Raw genomic sequence first — 16,799 nt, forward strand, 5'->3', positions numbered from 1 at the left:
TGGAGAAAGAAATATCACCATGGAAACTGTAGAGTGTCACAGTGTGTCCCACAGTATACTCTTTTGTCTACAGTTTTTTTGCTTGCAAATGTTCATTGCAAAGAGTCACTAGTCTGGTACGAGGGCCCTGGCTTCTGCTACACGATCAATACTGAATCTTCACTGGGACTCCTCTCAGATGTCCTGTTGTTGCCCTGTGTCATGGAGATCCTGTAGTTTTGGATCTGAAGGACCAGCCCCTTCATGCACTCCAACAGTTCATCGATGGGGCAGATGTTGGAGTGGACCAACTCAAAGCCCTGGATCTGCACATGAGAGGTATCTGAGCTGGTCAGCCTGCATGCTTTCCCACTCCCACTCCCACACCACTAGAGTGAGACCTCCAGCATGGTCCCAGATGGCCCATCCAATGCCACAGCCATCAAGAGGTGGGGCCAGCTCTCCCACTGTCATGATTTAGGGCTGGCTTACCCATGCCCACACCATTAGGGCCAGTTCCACTGTGCTGCCCAGGCAAAGTGCAGGGCCTGATCTCTGCTCTCCTGAGTGTTGCAGTAGTCTAGGACCCGGGACAGCTCTCCTGCTCTTACACCTTCAGGGTGACTCACCTGCAACCTTTGCAACCCCTGCAACCCGGGTCAGCTCTTCCCTGATGCCCAGGTAAGGTGTGGGGCTCATTATCCTGAGTGCTGCAGTACATGAGGGGTAGGAACAGCTCTCCTGCACTCATGACCTCAGGACCAGCTCTCCTGCCTGCCATATGTGACAAGGGGTGAAGAAGGGGCCATCTCTCTCTCACCCATGTCACTGAATAGGCAGACAAGTGATGGGGGCAGCTCTCACACATCACACCCTTGGGGTCTGCTCACCAGGGTGAGGTCTACTGTACTGCCCAGGCAAGGGACAGGGCCCACCCTCCCAAGTGCTGCAGCTGGTGAGGGTCAGGGCCAGCTCTCCTGCTCTCATGACCCCAGGGCCAGGTTTCCCACCTCTACAGGTGACAAGGGGGAGAAAGGAGGAAGGTGTCTCTCCATCATCTATGCCACCATATGGGAGAAGAGTGGGAGGGTCAGCTCTCCTATGCTCATACCCTCAGGGCCAACTCACCTGCAACTCCTGCCACCAGGGCCAACTCTACTGTGCTTCCTGGGTAATGGCCAACCACTCTCCCAAGTACTCCAACTGACTAGAGGTAGGTCAGCTCTCCTGATTTCACAACCACAGGGCCAGTTCTCCCATGATGCTCAGACAAGGGGTAGAGCCAGTTCTGCACAGCCACCAGACATCAACATGGCCTCCCAGACAGCAGCCCATACCGGGGATGTCTGCCTGGCCTTTGGTAGTAACAGACCCCTGCTGTTTCAGGGCCATGGACCCACATGTGGCTTCTGGTGGCAGCACAGGCCAGGACCCCACCATGGTCTCAGGAGGTGTTTCTAGCTCCTCACATCAGGCTGCTCCTCACTACCCTCAAGCCTCCAATTCTGCCTTTCTTCATTGTGTCCACACCCTTCCGTGTCTCTTTGTTTTCCATTTTTCCACCAATTACTTGCTCTTCTTAGTGGCACCCAAGGTCTCTAAGTGTCTAGGAGTGGTCTTAGGAGTGCTATGCCCCACTAGTGCATTATAGCACTTGGCAGATGTCCTCTCAGGCATGGTCTGCACTCACAGGCACTCCCTAGTGCATGACTGGTGGCCGTCTCAGGCTAGCTCCCTATCTGGCTTCCATGGCTCCCAGACTGGTGGCTATCTCAGCTTACTGCTTGCTTTCACCCAGGTTGGATGGGGGTAGTATCTGTCTTGGGCCCACAGTCCCAGGCAGAGTTCATCTCATCTCTGGTCCACTCCCTCCTACCCTCAGCCTGTCGGGACTGGTGTCATCTCAGGCTTACTTTTTTCAAGGAGTGTTAGGCTACTAATCATCCAGATGGTCCCAGGTCAGAACACTAAGCATAGACATAGCCTCTCCCGCCTCTGCCACCTACTGACACGTGGCACAGCAGCCATACCTGCAATGCCTCTATAAGCAGGCACACATAATATTTTTAAATAATAAAATATAATGGAGGTAGATCAAGGAAGATTCTCGAAGTTGCCTTCTGGCTCCACAGGTGCATGTGCACATGCAAGCGTGTGCACAGACATATACAAAAATAAAGTGCCATAGTGAAGGGTTATGGATGTGGCCCAGTGGCAGAGCACTTGCCCAGCATGCTTGAGACCCTCAGTTCGGTTCCCAGCACCACAAAGCAAATGGAAAAGAATGCTAAATAACAGTCGATGACAATCACCTAAACATTAAAGCAGACACTACAAGGGTCAAATTGTTACCAGCAAGCCCCCAGTATTTTTCCCCTGTGAGGCCAACCAGAGTCACACGCATCCCAAGGCAGATCCTGCTTCCTCCAGCCCACACCTGCCGGAGTCTTTGTCCTATCCTGGCAGATGACAAAGGGAGGAAAGAGGCAAAGAGAGAGAGAGACATTGGTTCTTTTGATCTACTGGCTCTTTTAGAAGAGCAAGAAAGCCTGTCCCTTTATCATGCCCTCTTTTCTGAGACTTGACCCTGAGGGTGAGAACACTGGTGCGTTGCCTTCCAGACTCAGACCTGCGTCTCTTCTCCCTTTCCTTCTCTCCTCCACTCCTTTGGGTTTTTTTTTTTTTTTAATCTACCCTCTTCTTACCTCTCCTCTTCTCTCCTCCTTTTCTTTCCCCCTCTCCCTCCCTCCCTCCTTCTTTCTCTCCCTCTTTTTCTTTCTGTTTCCCCTACACACTCCCCCAGGATAAAAAAAAAAAAAAAAAAAAAAACAGTTTCCTCAGCCTTTGTAAATGGTGGACCTTCCCAACGTAGCCTCCAGAATCTTCCCTGAATGTCCGTCCTTCTGGGAAGGCCTCCCCATCTCTCCATGACACCCTCCCTCTGGGCTCCTCCACATCTTTTGTACTCATCCTTCCACTGCCCTCTTCTGCTCCTGAAGACAAGGGGTTAAGTGCCCTTACAAACCAAGGACACTTGAGGGGGGAGGGAAGGGAGGGTCAACAATTGTCGTTTAAAATTTCTGTGAAATACAGTGAAGACCAGGGGAGAAAGAGATTCTCACACGTCTGCAGACCTGTACAGTAGCCTTGGAAAAGCTGTTCTGTGAAAGTCAGGGGTTCTCTACTCTAATTTCCCCCCACCCACTGGCTACCCTGCTAGCTTCCTCTGCTGCCGCCCTTCTAGGAAGGCCAGCCACCACACCCACAGACTGTAGCCCAAAACCTGATTAAAAGCTCAGGCAATAAACGCGCATTGGAGTTAACTGTTCATGATTACAAGGGCTGGGGAGTAGTGCCTGGGTTCCAAAGAGAAGCTTCGTGAACCGTCAGACGTGGCCCCGGGTCCCCCTGGCAACTTTGGAATTGTTCAGGTTTGGAGGCTGGGGCTGTGGAAGTTGGAGATAGTTTCTATTTATTCCAGGGTCCCAAGAAACACTGTAGCCTTGACATTTTTAAGCCCAGGAAACAGAGAGATGAAAGTATACCAAAAATGATTGTTAGGGGAGGGAATCCATCCAACTTGTCCAAAGATCTGTCACAGAGTGGCCCTCGGTCATCTTGGGGTTTCCCTATGGTCTTTACAAGGTTCTTCCCAGCCCCCCAAATGAACACCATATCTCTCTTTTCCTGGACGAACCCTAATTTGGATGGGGATGGAAGAGAGGCAGGTGCCGCTCTGGCTAGGTGGCTGGCTCCCAGAAGCCGTCGTCTATCGTGACCCTGAGGTTAGATGGGGCTTGGAGTGGAAGAGGGCGACACAGAGAGGGCAGCAGCCTGCCGCCAGCCCAGGTGGCAGAGGGGCCGAGACTGGCGGGGAGCCAGAGCCGCCGCGGTGTCCGCCCCTCCCCGCCACCGGAGCCCTCCCACTTCCTCTGAGCCGCTGTCAGGGAGCTAGAGCCGGGAGCAGTGTAGGCTCCGGACGCCGCGGCGCGCAGACTGTGGCTGTCGCTCTGGCTCTCAGCCCCGCGACCACCACGACACCCACCGCCGCGCTGCGGGCCATGGACCTGCCCAGGGGCCTTCTGGTGGCCTGGACCCTCAGCCTCTGGCCAGGTACGTGTCCCCCTCGCCTCTTTTTGCTTCCGGGAGCCCCTCCCTAGTCCTCCAGGACCTTCGCTCCAGCTGTGAGGAGAGAGATGCGAAGCCCCTCCCTTGGCAGTACTTGGGGCACAGGTCTGCCGGGAACCAGCTGCTGCTAAATGGTCCCGCCAACACAGCAAAGGAGGGGGGTGTGCCTAGAAAACTCTTTCTAGGACTTTGGTGTGTTTGGGAAGAGGGGACTCGGGTTGCTGGAATCACTTAACACTAAGTTCCCACGTGTCCATCCGGACATCCCTCCATAGCCGAGAGCCCAAGTCTAGAGAGGGGGATCATGCCGAGCGAGTGTGACCTGAGCGAGTGTGGCCCTCTTGCCACCCGAGGAGGAGCATCTTGAAGTCTAGAGAGCCAGAGTGTGACGGCCCCTGAGACCTGGGAGCCCTAAGAGGTCCCGAGTCCCTCCAGTTTGTCTGCTAGGCGTTGGCAAGCCCTCTTCAGCCCAACCACAGGCAGTGGGCACAATCCCTCAGCCCAGAACCGGTGAGAATGATACTTAACAGTTGTGTAGGGACAGAGCAGCGTCCCCAGCTCGCGCTCGGAATTATGCAATAATCCAGTAATTCGGGAGAAGCCGCCACCATCACTGAAACGCGCGCCACTGCTTAATGCGCTCCAGGTGTGGGGGCGCAGCGGGAACCTCGGCACCCGCCGGGAGGAAAGAGAGGCGAGTCTTTGGACTCTCAGTCTGGGATATCCCGGCTCAGGCCTCCACGCGGCCGGTGCCCAGCACAGCATCAGCCAACCCGCACTTCTCAGCGTGCGGCTAGCGAAAGTTTTCCTGGCCCCTTCACAGCGTGGCAGAATGCTCCAGGCAGAGCCAGAGTCTCTGGAACCAACTGGCCGGGTACCGGCGGCCGGCCTTGACTCTCTTTCTGAGTGGCCCCTGCTCTAGCTGAGATCCATAGGAGAGGATAGAGGCGGTGACAACTGGACAGGTGCCCTGAGGTAGTGCAAGAGGAGACCCACCGCTACCAAGCTGTGGTCCCTTATTCCAGTCTGGGGACACATGTATGCCCTCCTGTCTTTTGCTGCTTCTGGGATCGCCTGCAGATGAAAGGCCTGTTGAAACTAGCTGTTTTTTTTTTCCCCCTGATCTCAGAGTCACAGTTGGAAACAAACATTCCTGCATGGGGTTTGGGGTTGGGGGAGGGGCAGGGGAAGCGTTACTGCCAGATCAGAAGCTTCCAGAAAGCTCCAGGCATACCCATTGGAGGTACACTTAAGCAGAGAAGGAACTGTCTGCAGTCACTAGAGATCCAGCCACAGGAAGATGAAAAAATAATCCTGGGTGGCTCCAGACAGGTGTCCCCAGAAAATGGCGACAGTCTAAGCATCCCCAAGCTGAGAGCAAGAGTTTGGAATCTGGCTCTGCACAGAGAACCTTGTGAGCTCCCTAAAAGTTGTTTTGTCATGGGGGACAATGGAGGCAGAATTCTGGGTTGTGGAGGCCCAGTGATTGAGGCTTGACGCACAGTGGGGCTCCATCAGTGGTTACTAATGTTGGTTCAACTGAAGGGGGAGGAGCCCTGAGGAATGGGGGCGCTGAAGGACTTCTCAAGACAGGATTTGTGACTCATTGCTCCCTTTATATGGAGAAAACCATTTCTGCGTTGTGTCTGGTCAGTTTGGGTTTTTTGAAATATGGGACTCATTAAACGTATCAGTCGATGTTAGCTGGGCATCTGCTCGCAAGAAGACAGAGGGCTCACGTGTCGGTTGGGCCTGCTGAGAAAGATAAGTAAAGGTGTAAGGAACTGAGCAGAGCAAATGTGTGCGCGTGTGTGCGCGTGTGTGTGTTCTGACAGGAGAGATTCAGTGTCCAGCAGACAAGCAAGGGAGGCTTCCTGGAGGAGGAATTGGATCCCCCAAAAAGCGTAGTCAGTGGGAGGGATATGACACTGTTCATATTTCTAGGGACTAAAGAAGAAAAGGGTGACAATGTGCCTGTGTGGGGGGTGCTGTTTGAGTGTGTGGGTTCTTGTGGGGAGAATGTGTGTATTTGGGTGTGAGAGTGTGGTGTTTTAGAAAGTGAAAAACCCAAATGTTTGATTTTACCAATAAAGACTCAGGAGCCAGATGCTGGGGTGAAAACCTGCCAGCTCAGAAAAGCAGAGAAAGCACCCCACTGACCTTCCTACTCAGCTCATGTCCCAGAGGGAAAGGCCATAAGCTAAAAGCCAAAGAGCTTGCTAGCTCAAAGCTCAGAAGCCTCTTCTTCTTATTCACACTGTCTTAAAATACTCTTCAACTCAAAGTGCCCCCTACTCTTTAATCCCTGTCAGCTGGTTTCTTGCTCTGTCTCTTGACCTAGGCTTGACTTTATCAAATCCTATGCACAGAAAGCTCTTGCATTAAAGGTGTGTGCTAGGGCTGAGCCACACCATAATCACCTGTTTACAATAAACAGAAAGTTCTTGGATTAAAGGTGTGTGTTAGGGCTCAGCCACACCAAATAAGAAATAGGATTTTATAGTTCACAATTTCGAGGTTCACAATGGGATCAAACATCCTGCCACAGGTGTGTGTGTGTGTGTGTGTGTGTGTGTGTGTGTGTGTGTGTGTGTAAGCATGTGCATGCACAGATGAGTGCGGAGGCCTTAGAACGGTTTCAGATGTTGTTCCAATATTATCCACCATTGTGAGACTGTCCCTCACTGACCTGGGACTTGCCAAGTAGGCCAGGCTAGCTGACCTCCATGAGCCCGAGGCCTGCCTGTCTCCACCTCCTCAGAACTAGGATTGCAAATGCAGGCCATAACACCAGTTTTCATTTTAAAAGCATAAAGGTGCCTGGCTAGTCTGGATTTGTGTACCGGAAGAGTTTGAGGGATCCCTGGGTCATTTCCCTGACCCTGGCACATAATTGACTTTGGTCTCTTACCTGTCAATCATACGGGATGGACGGGAGACATAAACAAGGCAAATCAGACAGTGTGGCCATGAAGACCCCAGAGTCCTGCTGTCCAGAATCAACCTGGACCCTGTATGTAGTTAGGCCTTACTGCTCATGACATATCGCTACCTGTGCCTCAGTTTCCTCTTCTACAAAGCGGGGATAGTAACAGAATTTGTAAAGACTGAAGAAGCAATTTTCCTAGTGTTTGGCCAGTGCCTCCATATTAAGCCAGCTTCCTCTCTAGCCCCTACTTCGTAGGTCACGACTCTGACCATTAAGTAAAGACCTAAAGTTGCTCAGAAGCAGCGCCCTCAAGCTCACGTCCACAACAGAAGTCCAGGGAGGTGTACTGGAGGCTCAGAGACATAAGTACCAGGACCCTAAGTAAACCAAGACACCCTCCCTCCCACTCCTCCCAGCAAAGGCCTGTCCCTAAGTCTTGGTCTCAGGACAGTCTGAAGGACTTAGTATTTGGGAGTGAGGTTGTCCTAATCGATTTGCTCTTGGTGAAGGCAGTTCTTTGTTGTTAGGGAGGGGAAGGACAGGCACACTTCTGTGTGATCCGCCTCAACAAGAAAACCAGGTGGCGTGCCAGCTCTGTGGCTATCAGAGACTGAAAAGGCTTGACTCCCTGCTCTCCAGACCCTCTCTTTCTGCTTAGCTGTCATACCTGTGGCCCCCCAAAGAAGAGATGAGAATCCCACCCTTCTTCTGGTTCCCAGCCACACAAGTACCCCTCAAGGAGCTCACTCAGCTCTCCCCTCCCACTTGCCCTCCCTGAATCTCGCTTTCTTCCTTTGAGGAGCAGACCCACCCTCCCCACCCCCCCACACACACTTTTATCTTCCCCATCCCAGTACATAGTCCCAGTGTCCTGTCCCTGTTGCTTGGACTAAAACTATACTCTGAGCTGATTGGCTTGGCTCTTGCTGTGTGGGCTGGAGTTCATTTGGGGAGTTTGAGGAACTCTCTTTCCTCTCCACAATACCCAATTTGGGGTATTAACTGTCTCTCCGCAAGCTTCAAGTTATTTTTAAGAGTCAAAGTTGGTCACTCCAGTGTAGCTTTAAGGGGAGCTGGGAAGAGGCTCATTTGGTAAAATGCTTGCCATGCAAGTCTGAGGACCCGAGTTCAGCACCTCAAAACCCGTGTTAAAAAAAAAAAAAAAAAAAAAAAAGCCAAGCACAGTAGGGCATGCCTGTTATCTCAGTGCTGGGAAGGCAGAGGCAGAGATCCCTGGGGTAAGCTGAATCTGAGAGCTCCACCTTCAGTGAGAGAGTTAGCCCCCGAAAAGTAAGGTAGCATGTGATTACATGACAGCTGACCTTGACCCACACATGAACATGTGTACACAACACACACACCATTGTCACAGACATGACATCTGTCCTGTCCACTTAATGTCCAGTCTGTCCCTAGCCTTTTTACCCCTATACCGAAGACTGTCACCAAGGAGACACAGCCTTGTGAAGTTACCTTCTCCCAAAGAGATTGTGAGCTCCAGAGACACCCACACACCCTTAGCATGGAGTGCCTGCTGTAGGGCGCACTGGTTAAAATGGGGACAGTCCCAGCACCAACATGTCCATCCTCATCACTCCCGTTCCCAGCCAAATGCCCAGAAGTTTGTCAGCGGCGAGGGAACAAAGCAGAAAGAGAGACTGGAGTCACCTATAAACTAAACGTCCGCAGGGACTTTTTGTAGGGTGTCCTTAAGACCTAAGTTAGAACATGTGTGAAATCTCACCTGCAGGGGGCAGTGCGTGCAGCCCCGTCCTGCCCCGCCCTGCTGCCTCTCATCTCTTTCACTGGAACATTAACTCTTTGTTATTTACAGAGCAATAACAGCCAGGATGTGCATGGGCTGGGAGCCAGACTGCCCAGATTCTGACCCCCTTTAGGTGGGTGAGCCTGGGCGGGACCCCGAGGGCATCATCTCCTGAAATGTAAAATGAAGAGAATAACCACTTCTCAGGCTGATGTTCTGGTTAGTGGCCCATATGCGATTCATCCATGTTCATTGTACCAAACGGTCCTGGGCAGCTCGTAAGCCTCCATCCATGCATGCACATGTACACATACACATAAAAATAAGTAAGTAAATAAAAATGTAATTAAGGGGGCTGGAGAGACGCCCCAGTGCTTAAGAGCTGCTCTTGGGTAAGAAACACATTTAGTTCCCAGTACCTACATTGGGAGGCTCACTACAAACTCTGACTCCAGCTCTGGGGGAATCCAGCGCCCTCTTCTGGCCTCCTCAGGCGCTGCACTCACATGCGCAAGCACACGCTCAGACTTACACATGTAAACATAATTAAAAATAAAATCTATAATTCTTGAATTTTTAAAAGATTTTTTTTTCTACTTGTGCACATATGCACCAGGCATGCTCGGCTCTGAGAAGTGGCTTCATGCCTCTATTTTTTATACTTGTTCAGGGCAAAAGCAGCTTAGACTCACATCTCTCCACATCCGTCCACTGTCTGAATACTAAAGAGCCATTCTAGGGTCTACATTCACCCTGACTCCCCAGGGTCCTGAGGACAGACCCCCTGAAGTTCTCAGGGCTCTGAAGACACATGCCGCAGGCCCATCTGAGCCAAAATAGGCCTTCACCATTTGGCACAGTTTCTTTCCTATTTTGATATCTTGCCTGTTCTTATGGGTATGGGTGTTCTGCATGCATGTACTACTGTGTGCCATATATGTGCCTTGAGCCAAAGGAACTAAGGGCCAGTGGTGGGCCTCAGGTAAAGCAGGGGATGTGCTGGCCATGGTCCAGCCCTTTAGCATCCTAGTCTGACAGGCCCTTCCCTAGCTACTGCCTGTGATGGAGAGAGCCTGATGCTCTAGGGAGGAAATTTTCAGCCAGGGCCTTGGATGCCGCTGCTCTAAAGTAGGCAGAGATTTTTTTTCCCCTCGTGGCATGTGGGGCAAGTTACATGAGTTACCATAGCAACACACTCCAGGATGCCAAACAGAATGATACAGGGAAGGTGTTTCTGCCTCTGCATTAGCGACTGACAGCTAGCTCTCTTCCCCAGCATCACCCAGCTAAGCCAGCCCTCCAGGACCCCCGAGACTGATTTCCAGGGCTCAGCTGCTCTTTGTGGGAAGGTTGCAAATGGATTCCCACTCCCAACAGCCTGAACAGAGCATTGCATATGTTTCTATCGTCTCTCAGGAGATGCGATGTGTCTCAGATGGATGGGAGAACTGAGATGCAATGGTTGAGAGGCCCCCCAGGACTTTCCCAGGATCACATGGGGACCAGACCAGGTCTTCTAGCCAAGGGTGAGATTTAGAACCTAATTAGCTGCACCTACCAGGAGAACTTAACAAAGTACACTACTTCATCCCAAGGACGGAGGCTTGTAGGTTTTCTGTATTTGTGGTAGGCAGGCAGTATAAGGCTACTCAAATGCCTCTCTGTAGACAGTTGAGGGGTATCTGTAGACTGCTGAGGTGTTCTCTGTACATCACTGGTGGTTCTCTGAAGACTACTTGGAGTTTTTTTGTAGACTGCTGGGGGTGGTCTGTAGACCACTAGGGGGGGGTCTCTGTAGATAACTAGGGAGGTCTCTGTAGATCACAGGGTTTTTCCTGTAGACCATGCGGTTCTCTGTAGACTATTGAGGATTCTCTGTAGATCACTGGGGGTCTCTGTAGGTCACGGGGGGGGCTCTCTGTAGACCTCTCTCAGTCTTCACCGCCCTCTTTCTCTGTCTTGTGCATTCCAAGCCCCTCACTATTTCCTCCTTCCAGGAAAGGAACCACAAAATCATCTTTATTTCCTCTCCACTTTCTGGAATTGCTCTTTTGCCCCCATCCACCCAGACCTCTCTCTCAATAGCAGAAAGCAAGCAAGCAAACAAACAAACAAACAAACCATGCTAAAATCTAAACTGAATCTGTCTGGTTCTGACCTTTAAGCCTTTACAGGCTGCCCACTGCTATTGGGTTATATGCAGACTATCAAATCCAGCCAGGTGCTGCATGATCAGCCTACACTCAGGACTCAACCCTAGCAGGAACACATGCGTGGGCACCTCACCACCCTCCAGCACACCTGCTGCCTCAGGATCCCGTGTTATGGTCCCCTGTGCCTTGCTCCCTTTCTCCCAGCTGTCTCTTGCATATTCTCAGGCCTCTTAAAAGCCTCCCCTAATCCCTGAAGACACAGTCTGGGGGCCCCACTTGTGTGATCCCAAGGCTAGAGCTTACTTACCACAGAGCATTCCAACTGCCTGGGCATCTTCTCTTGCTGCCTTGAAAGCACAACAGTGGTAGAAGGCACAACTCTGATTGCCTGTATCCCCAGCTTTTGCACAGTGCTACCATAGCATGCACCCAGTGATGCAGGGCAAAAGAAGAGCTATCTATCCCTCCACGAAAAAACTGAAAGATAGCTGGACAGATAGCTAGCTGGCTTTGTCACCAGAGAGCTTCTGGTTTCGTGGGAGTGAGCACACTTTGGTATAAATGACCATGATACAGTGAAAGATGTAAAAAAGGCTAAACGGGAACTTCAGATACAGGACTCAGGTTTCAGAGGCAAGAGGCAGACTGCGGTGAGCACCGGTCCACAAGCAGAAAAGGTGGGTGCTAGATGTGCAGCTGGGCAAACTCTTTAGTGTCCAGTCAGCAGGATGCTGGGTAATGCGCTGTGAGCAGCCATAGGGATGGAAAGGCCAGCTAAGGTCCCTGAGAAAGGACCTAAACGCCGACTAGGACACTTGGGTTGGTAGATGGAAGTCACAGAAGGGATCTGAGGGAGGGAAGGTAGACAGATGCTCTAATCTGTGTTTCCGGAAGCTTCCTGAGGGGGGTGGGTAGGGGGAAACTGATACCATAGGAAAGCGACAAGAAGGTAAAAGTGTAGGATGCCCACTGCCGTGACCCAGACAAGAAAACCAGAGCCTGAGATGAGGATGGGTGAAATGAAAGAGAAGTGAGGCCAGGAGATGATGTCTTATGGGGCTGGGTCCTAAGAGAAGGGACAGTGCAGGTGGCAAAGGGTCAGGGTCGCTGGGCTGTCTATGGAGGGTATGAGAGGAAAGGAGGTTCAAACAGGGGATCTTGGGTCAGCTCTGGGCTTGGTGGCCCTTGTGAGGTGGATGGAGGGGCACTTAGGGCCAGGGCAGCTAGAAGCTCAGAAGCTGGTAGGACCAATGTTTGAACTGGGATCCATCACACAGCTGGCCTCAGAGGCCTACAGACTGAGGCTGTTCTACATCACAGAGACTCTGCCCTCCATCCCCCTCCCAGGCCACAAGCAGTGATTCATGCCCCAAACTTAAAGAGAACTCCAATTCTGGTTTTTAAAGAGCAGAAGAAACCATTGAAAGAGCCAGGCCAGACCGCAAGCCAATCATCAGCCTTGGAATGTGCTTGCTGCTGATGGTGAAGCCAGCCAGGAACAGAGGCACTGGCAGACCTCGGAACAGGCCCTGCCCATCATCCCAAACAGGACCAAATTGACCTCCCAGATGTTCTCCGGTCTTTTCAGAATGGGCCGGCCTGAGTTCGATCCCACGCATCTTAAACCCAGCCCCTCACGCCACCTCTGCCCCCAGAGCCTGGTCCTGCATCACCCTGAACCTGTCACCCTGAACCTGAAGCCTCTCTTCAAGTTTTCATGCTCTGATCAATACAGAGGACTAAGGCTAGGAGGCAGGCAGAGCCTGGGGGCCTACCATGACGAGGCCTTGGGGAAGGAAGTCCCCATGGCTTGTGGTAATGGGTGTCTAACAGGTCTCCCTGACTTTTCTGTTGGCTTTAAGGCTTCTTTGCCTTACAACCAAGAGAATGCTGCTAGGTCAGATTGGGCCATGCCACAAACCCCGAAAGGACCCCTGCTTTTCTGACTCCATCTTCAGCTAGTCCCAGGGTCCCACTGCCCCAGACACCTTCCCCAAAGCATCAAACCATCTTGCCCAACCTCCAGCACATTCTTCTTGCTCTGGGCTCTCTAGTAGTTCCTGCCAGCCAGCACCCTCTTTTCCTCAGACCTGACTCTACTCTACCTGATACATAGGGAGCCATGTTTGACAGTGTCTCTGTTCCTGTCCCATCTCTGCTGATCACTCACCAGGACTGTGTGAAGTATTAGAGTTAGCCTAACAGAGCCTGTTGAAGCCAACTCTGAATGCTGTTGAGGCCAGGACTCCAGACCTCTGTTCACTTTTAAAGTAAACACCTGGCCTTCCTGTTTCTAAAAGCCCCTTGGAGTCTCTGCTGCTGACTTCTGACATCACTTCCTAGGCCTCAGTTCTGACTATAGCGCCTTGGAAGGAAGAAATTGACAACAGGGACTCGAGTGTGTGCACGTGTGCGTGCGTGCACATGTGTGGGTGCACATGTGCATGTGTGTGTGTGTGCGCGTGCACGTGTGTGTGTGTGTGTGTGTGTGTGTGTGTGTGTGTGTGTGTGTAAGTCTGTGTCTGTGTTTGCAGGTACATGTGCAGATATACACAGAGGCCAGAAGAGAAAGCCTTAGGTGTTACTTCTTGGGTGCCACCCACCTTGTTTGTTTGAGATAGGCTCTTTATTTGGCTTGGAACTTGCTGGAAGCTGAAGCTGACTGGCCAGTAAGCCTCATATTTCCACCTGACTCCATATCTTTAGCACCAGGATCACAAATACACACTCCAGCTGTGGTGGTTTGAATAGGTTTGGCCCCCACAGATTCATGTGTTTAAAAGCTTGGCCCATGGGGAGTGGCACTATTAGGAGGTGTGGCCTTGTCGGAGTAGGTGTGGCCTTGTTGAAGGAAGTGTGTCACTATGGGGGTGGTCTTTGAGGTCTCTTGCTCAAGCTCTGCCCAGTGAGGAACAGTCGCCTTCTGCTGCCTTGGGATTGAGATGCAGAACTCTCAGCTCCTGTTCCCGCACCATGTGTGCCTGCACGTTGCCACGCTTCTCACTGTGATGATAATGGAATGAGCCTCTGAAAACTGTAGGACAGCCCCAATTAAATGTCTGCCTTTATAAGAGTTGCCTTGGTCATCACAACAGTAAAACCTAAATAAGACACAGTCATATCTATTTTTTTTTTTTTTTAATTTCAAGGATCAAACTCAGGTCTTCATGCTTGGGAACACATTACCGGCTGAGCTATCACCCAGCCCTGGGAACTCTATTTCAACATAGCTCCCTCTAGCACCAGGGAGCAGGCTAGACTTTGATCTTGCTCACATTCATGAGAAATACTGGGTCCCAGATGCTCCCATGAGGCTCAGCAGTGAGACCTTCACAGAGTCTGAGCATCCAAGACAGGTGGCCCACCCTTGCTTTGCTCCAATGTCAAGATGCTCACTACTCTCCGGGCAGTTCTCTGTTTCCTAATGACAACAGATGGTCCATGGAAAAGTGCAGAGGAAAATAGAGATAATTTTGCTATCCTAAAAAGCTGACTATTCCTAGCACTCAGGAGGCAGAGGCAGGTGGATCTCTGAGTTTGAGGCCAAACTGGTCTACAGAACAAGTATTAGGACAGCCAAGGCTGTTATACAGAGAAACCCTGTCTCAAAAAAAAAACAAACAAACAAACAAACAAACAAACAAACAAAAAACACCTAACTTATGCCCAAACTCAGGAGGACTTCCACATGAGCCTCAAGGAGCCATCCTCAAAGTTTCCCATTCCCCAGCGAGCAAGCCAGTGGCATCTAGTGGATCTATGTTGAGCCCTATGCAGCCAGAGAATGTTCTGCGTGGGTGTGGGCATCCACTGCAGGGCGAGCCTCCTGTCTTGAAAGGGAAGGGCCCCCCACAACTCCTTTTTTTAGCTGACATTCAAAGAACCAGAACTGGGTGGCCCGGCAGTTCTCTGGGCCCTTGTTACCCTCCTTGCCCTTGTCCAAGGGAAAGCCCTGCCACAAATTGCACGTCCCCGGCTCTGCCCTGCTGTTTGCCCGGCTCTGCCCACTTCCCCGGCTGAGGCTAATCTGGGATACACTTATCTCTTTATTTACACACCCAAGGCAAAATGAGACCCAAGCCCAGGAGCTGGAAACCAAACCAATCTCTTAGAGCTAGAAGGATGCCAGAAAGGAGGAACACGGGACAGCTGCTGAGGCCAGATACTGTACCACTGACATCTGTGCAAACAGCACCTCAGCAGCTGTGCTGTACCATGACCCCAGGAGAGAAGAGATAAGTGAGCATGCCTGGATTTCTCCAAACCTTATGCCAGGGCACCTAGTCCAGCATGTACCTATTCCAGGAGAAGAAACTGGGGCCCAGGAAGAAGAGATCAGCCCCCAATTGCAGCACAAGCTAGAAGCCTCACTGCGATTGGAGCTAAGATTTCAGGGGCCGAATTCAGCACCCCAGGCTTCTCTCTTCCCTGAGACTGTAGCTATCACAGTACTGTTAACCTCTATTGGCAGGTTAGTGTCAGGTTAGTGTCTCACACTTGTGTGTGTGTGTGTGTGTGTGTGTCTGTCTGTCTGTCTGTCTGTCTTTCATAAGTGTACCGTGACCACATGTTGTATGCTAAGCATTGTCCTAGGTGCTAAGGATACAGAAGAAAAGACAAAGTCTCTTTCAGTGTTGTGCTGACGTGTTTATCGGTTGCTTTTGTCTCTTGGGATGAAGTAAAGGGAATTGGTGTGTGTGTGTGTGTGTGTGTGTGTGTGTGTGTGTGTGTGTACACAAGCGCACAGATGAGGATGACAGTAGGGTGCATGCATGCATGCATGGCACATGTGTGGAATCATGTGGAGGACAACCTTGGATGTCAGCCCTCAGGCACCTTCTACCCTGTTTGAAACAGGATCTCTAATGGGCCCAGAACTTGGCTAGCTGGCCTACAAGTTTGCAGGTCTCTGCCTCCCATAACAGCGCCTGGCTTTTTAACATGAGTTCTGTGCCTCTGAACTCAGGTGCCCACGTTTATGAGGCAGATGCTTTGTTGTGTGAGCCTTCTCCCCAGCCCTGGGGTGGAGAGTCCTTGGGTGAAGCAGGTGCCAATTACGCTGGTATAAATCTTCCAGTCCTGGCCAGTTTGAAAACTACCAAGACATCACTGTGAGCTTGAATACGACCAGCTCTTGTGAGGGCTCTCCAGCACACACTGGTCCCCTCCCTTGTGGGACTCAAACCACCTGCAATTGTTTTTGACTGTTGAAGGAAGGAAAGAAGATGCTATGAGGTGGAAGAACAGTTCTTCATAAGACGGTCAAACAATCTCAGAGGCTTGACATTTAAACTCGGTGTTGAGAAGGAGCCCCCAGCCGAGTAAATAGCCTTTGGAAAAGGGCCGGCTGATGGCTCAGTTAGTGAAGTGCTTGCTAGGGGAGTGGCTGAGTTAGTGAGGTGCTTGCTAGGAGGATGGCTCAGTTAATGAGGTGCTTGCTAGGGGAGTGGCTCAGTTAGTGAGGTGCTTGCTAGGGGAGTGGCTCAGTTAGTGAGGTGCTTGCTAGGGGAGTGGCTGAGTTAGTGAGGTGCTTGCTAGGGGAGTGGCTCAGTTAGTGAGGTGCTTGCTAGGGGAGTGGCTCAGTTAGTGAGGTGCTTGCTAGGGGAGTGGCTGAGTTAGTGAGGTGCTTGCTAGGGGAGTGGCTCAGTTAGTGAGGTGCTTGCTAGGGGAATGGCTCAGTTAGTGAGGTGCTTGCTAGGGGAGTGGCTCAGTTAGTGAGGTGCTTGCTAGGGGAATGGCTCAGTTAGTGAGGTGCTTGCTAGGGGAGTGGCTCAGTTAGTGAGGTGCTTGCTAGGGGAGTGGCTCAGTTAGTGAGGTGCTTGCTAGGGGAGTGGCTCAGTTAGTG

The 16,799-nt window shown here is 51.5% G+C and overlaps 1 protein-coding gene and 1 non-coding gene across 2 annotated transcripts in view; one reads left to right on the plus strand and one right to left on the minus strand.

Moving 5' to 3' along the window:
- Window positions 1–1,903: 1,903 nt before the first annotated feature.
- Window positions 1,904–2,031, minus strand: LOC127198817 (small nucleolar RNA SNORA17). Its single transcript, XR_007831863.1, has one exon. It is a non-coding gene; the product is annotated as a small nucleolar RNA SNORA17 (small nucleolar RNA).
- A 1,912-nt stretch (window positions 2,032–3,943) lies between these two features.
- The window catches only part of Itga11 (integrin subunit alpha 11), a 92,703-nt gene continuing 79,847 nt past the window's right edge, over window positions 3,944–16,799 (plus strand). Inside the window, exon 1 of the mRNA XM_051156624.1 lies at window positions 3,944–4,092. Coding sequence (XP_051012581.1) covers window positions 4,041–4,092 — 52 coding nt within the window. The 5' untranslated portion in view covers window positions 3,944–4,040. The remainder of the gene's footprint in view (window positions 4,093–16,799) is intronic.

This window comes from Acomys russatus, chromosome 14 (genome assembly GCF_903995435.1).
Source record: "Acomys russatus chromosome 14, mAcoRus1.1, whole genome shotgun sequence".
Lineage (NCBI taxonomy): Eukaryota > Metazoa > Chordata > Mammalia > Rodentia > Muridae > Acomys > Acomys russatus.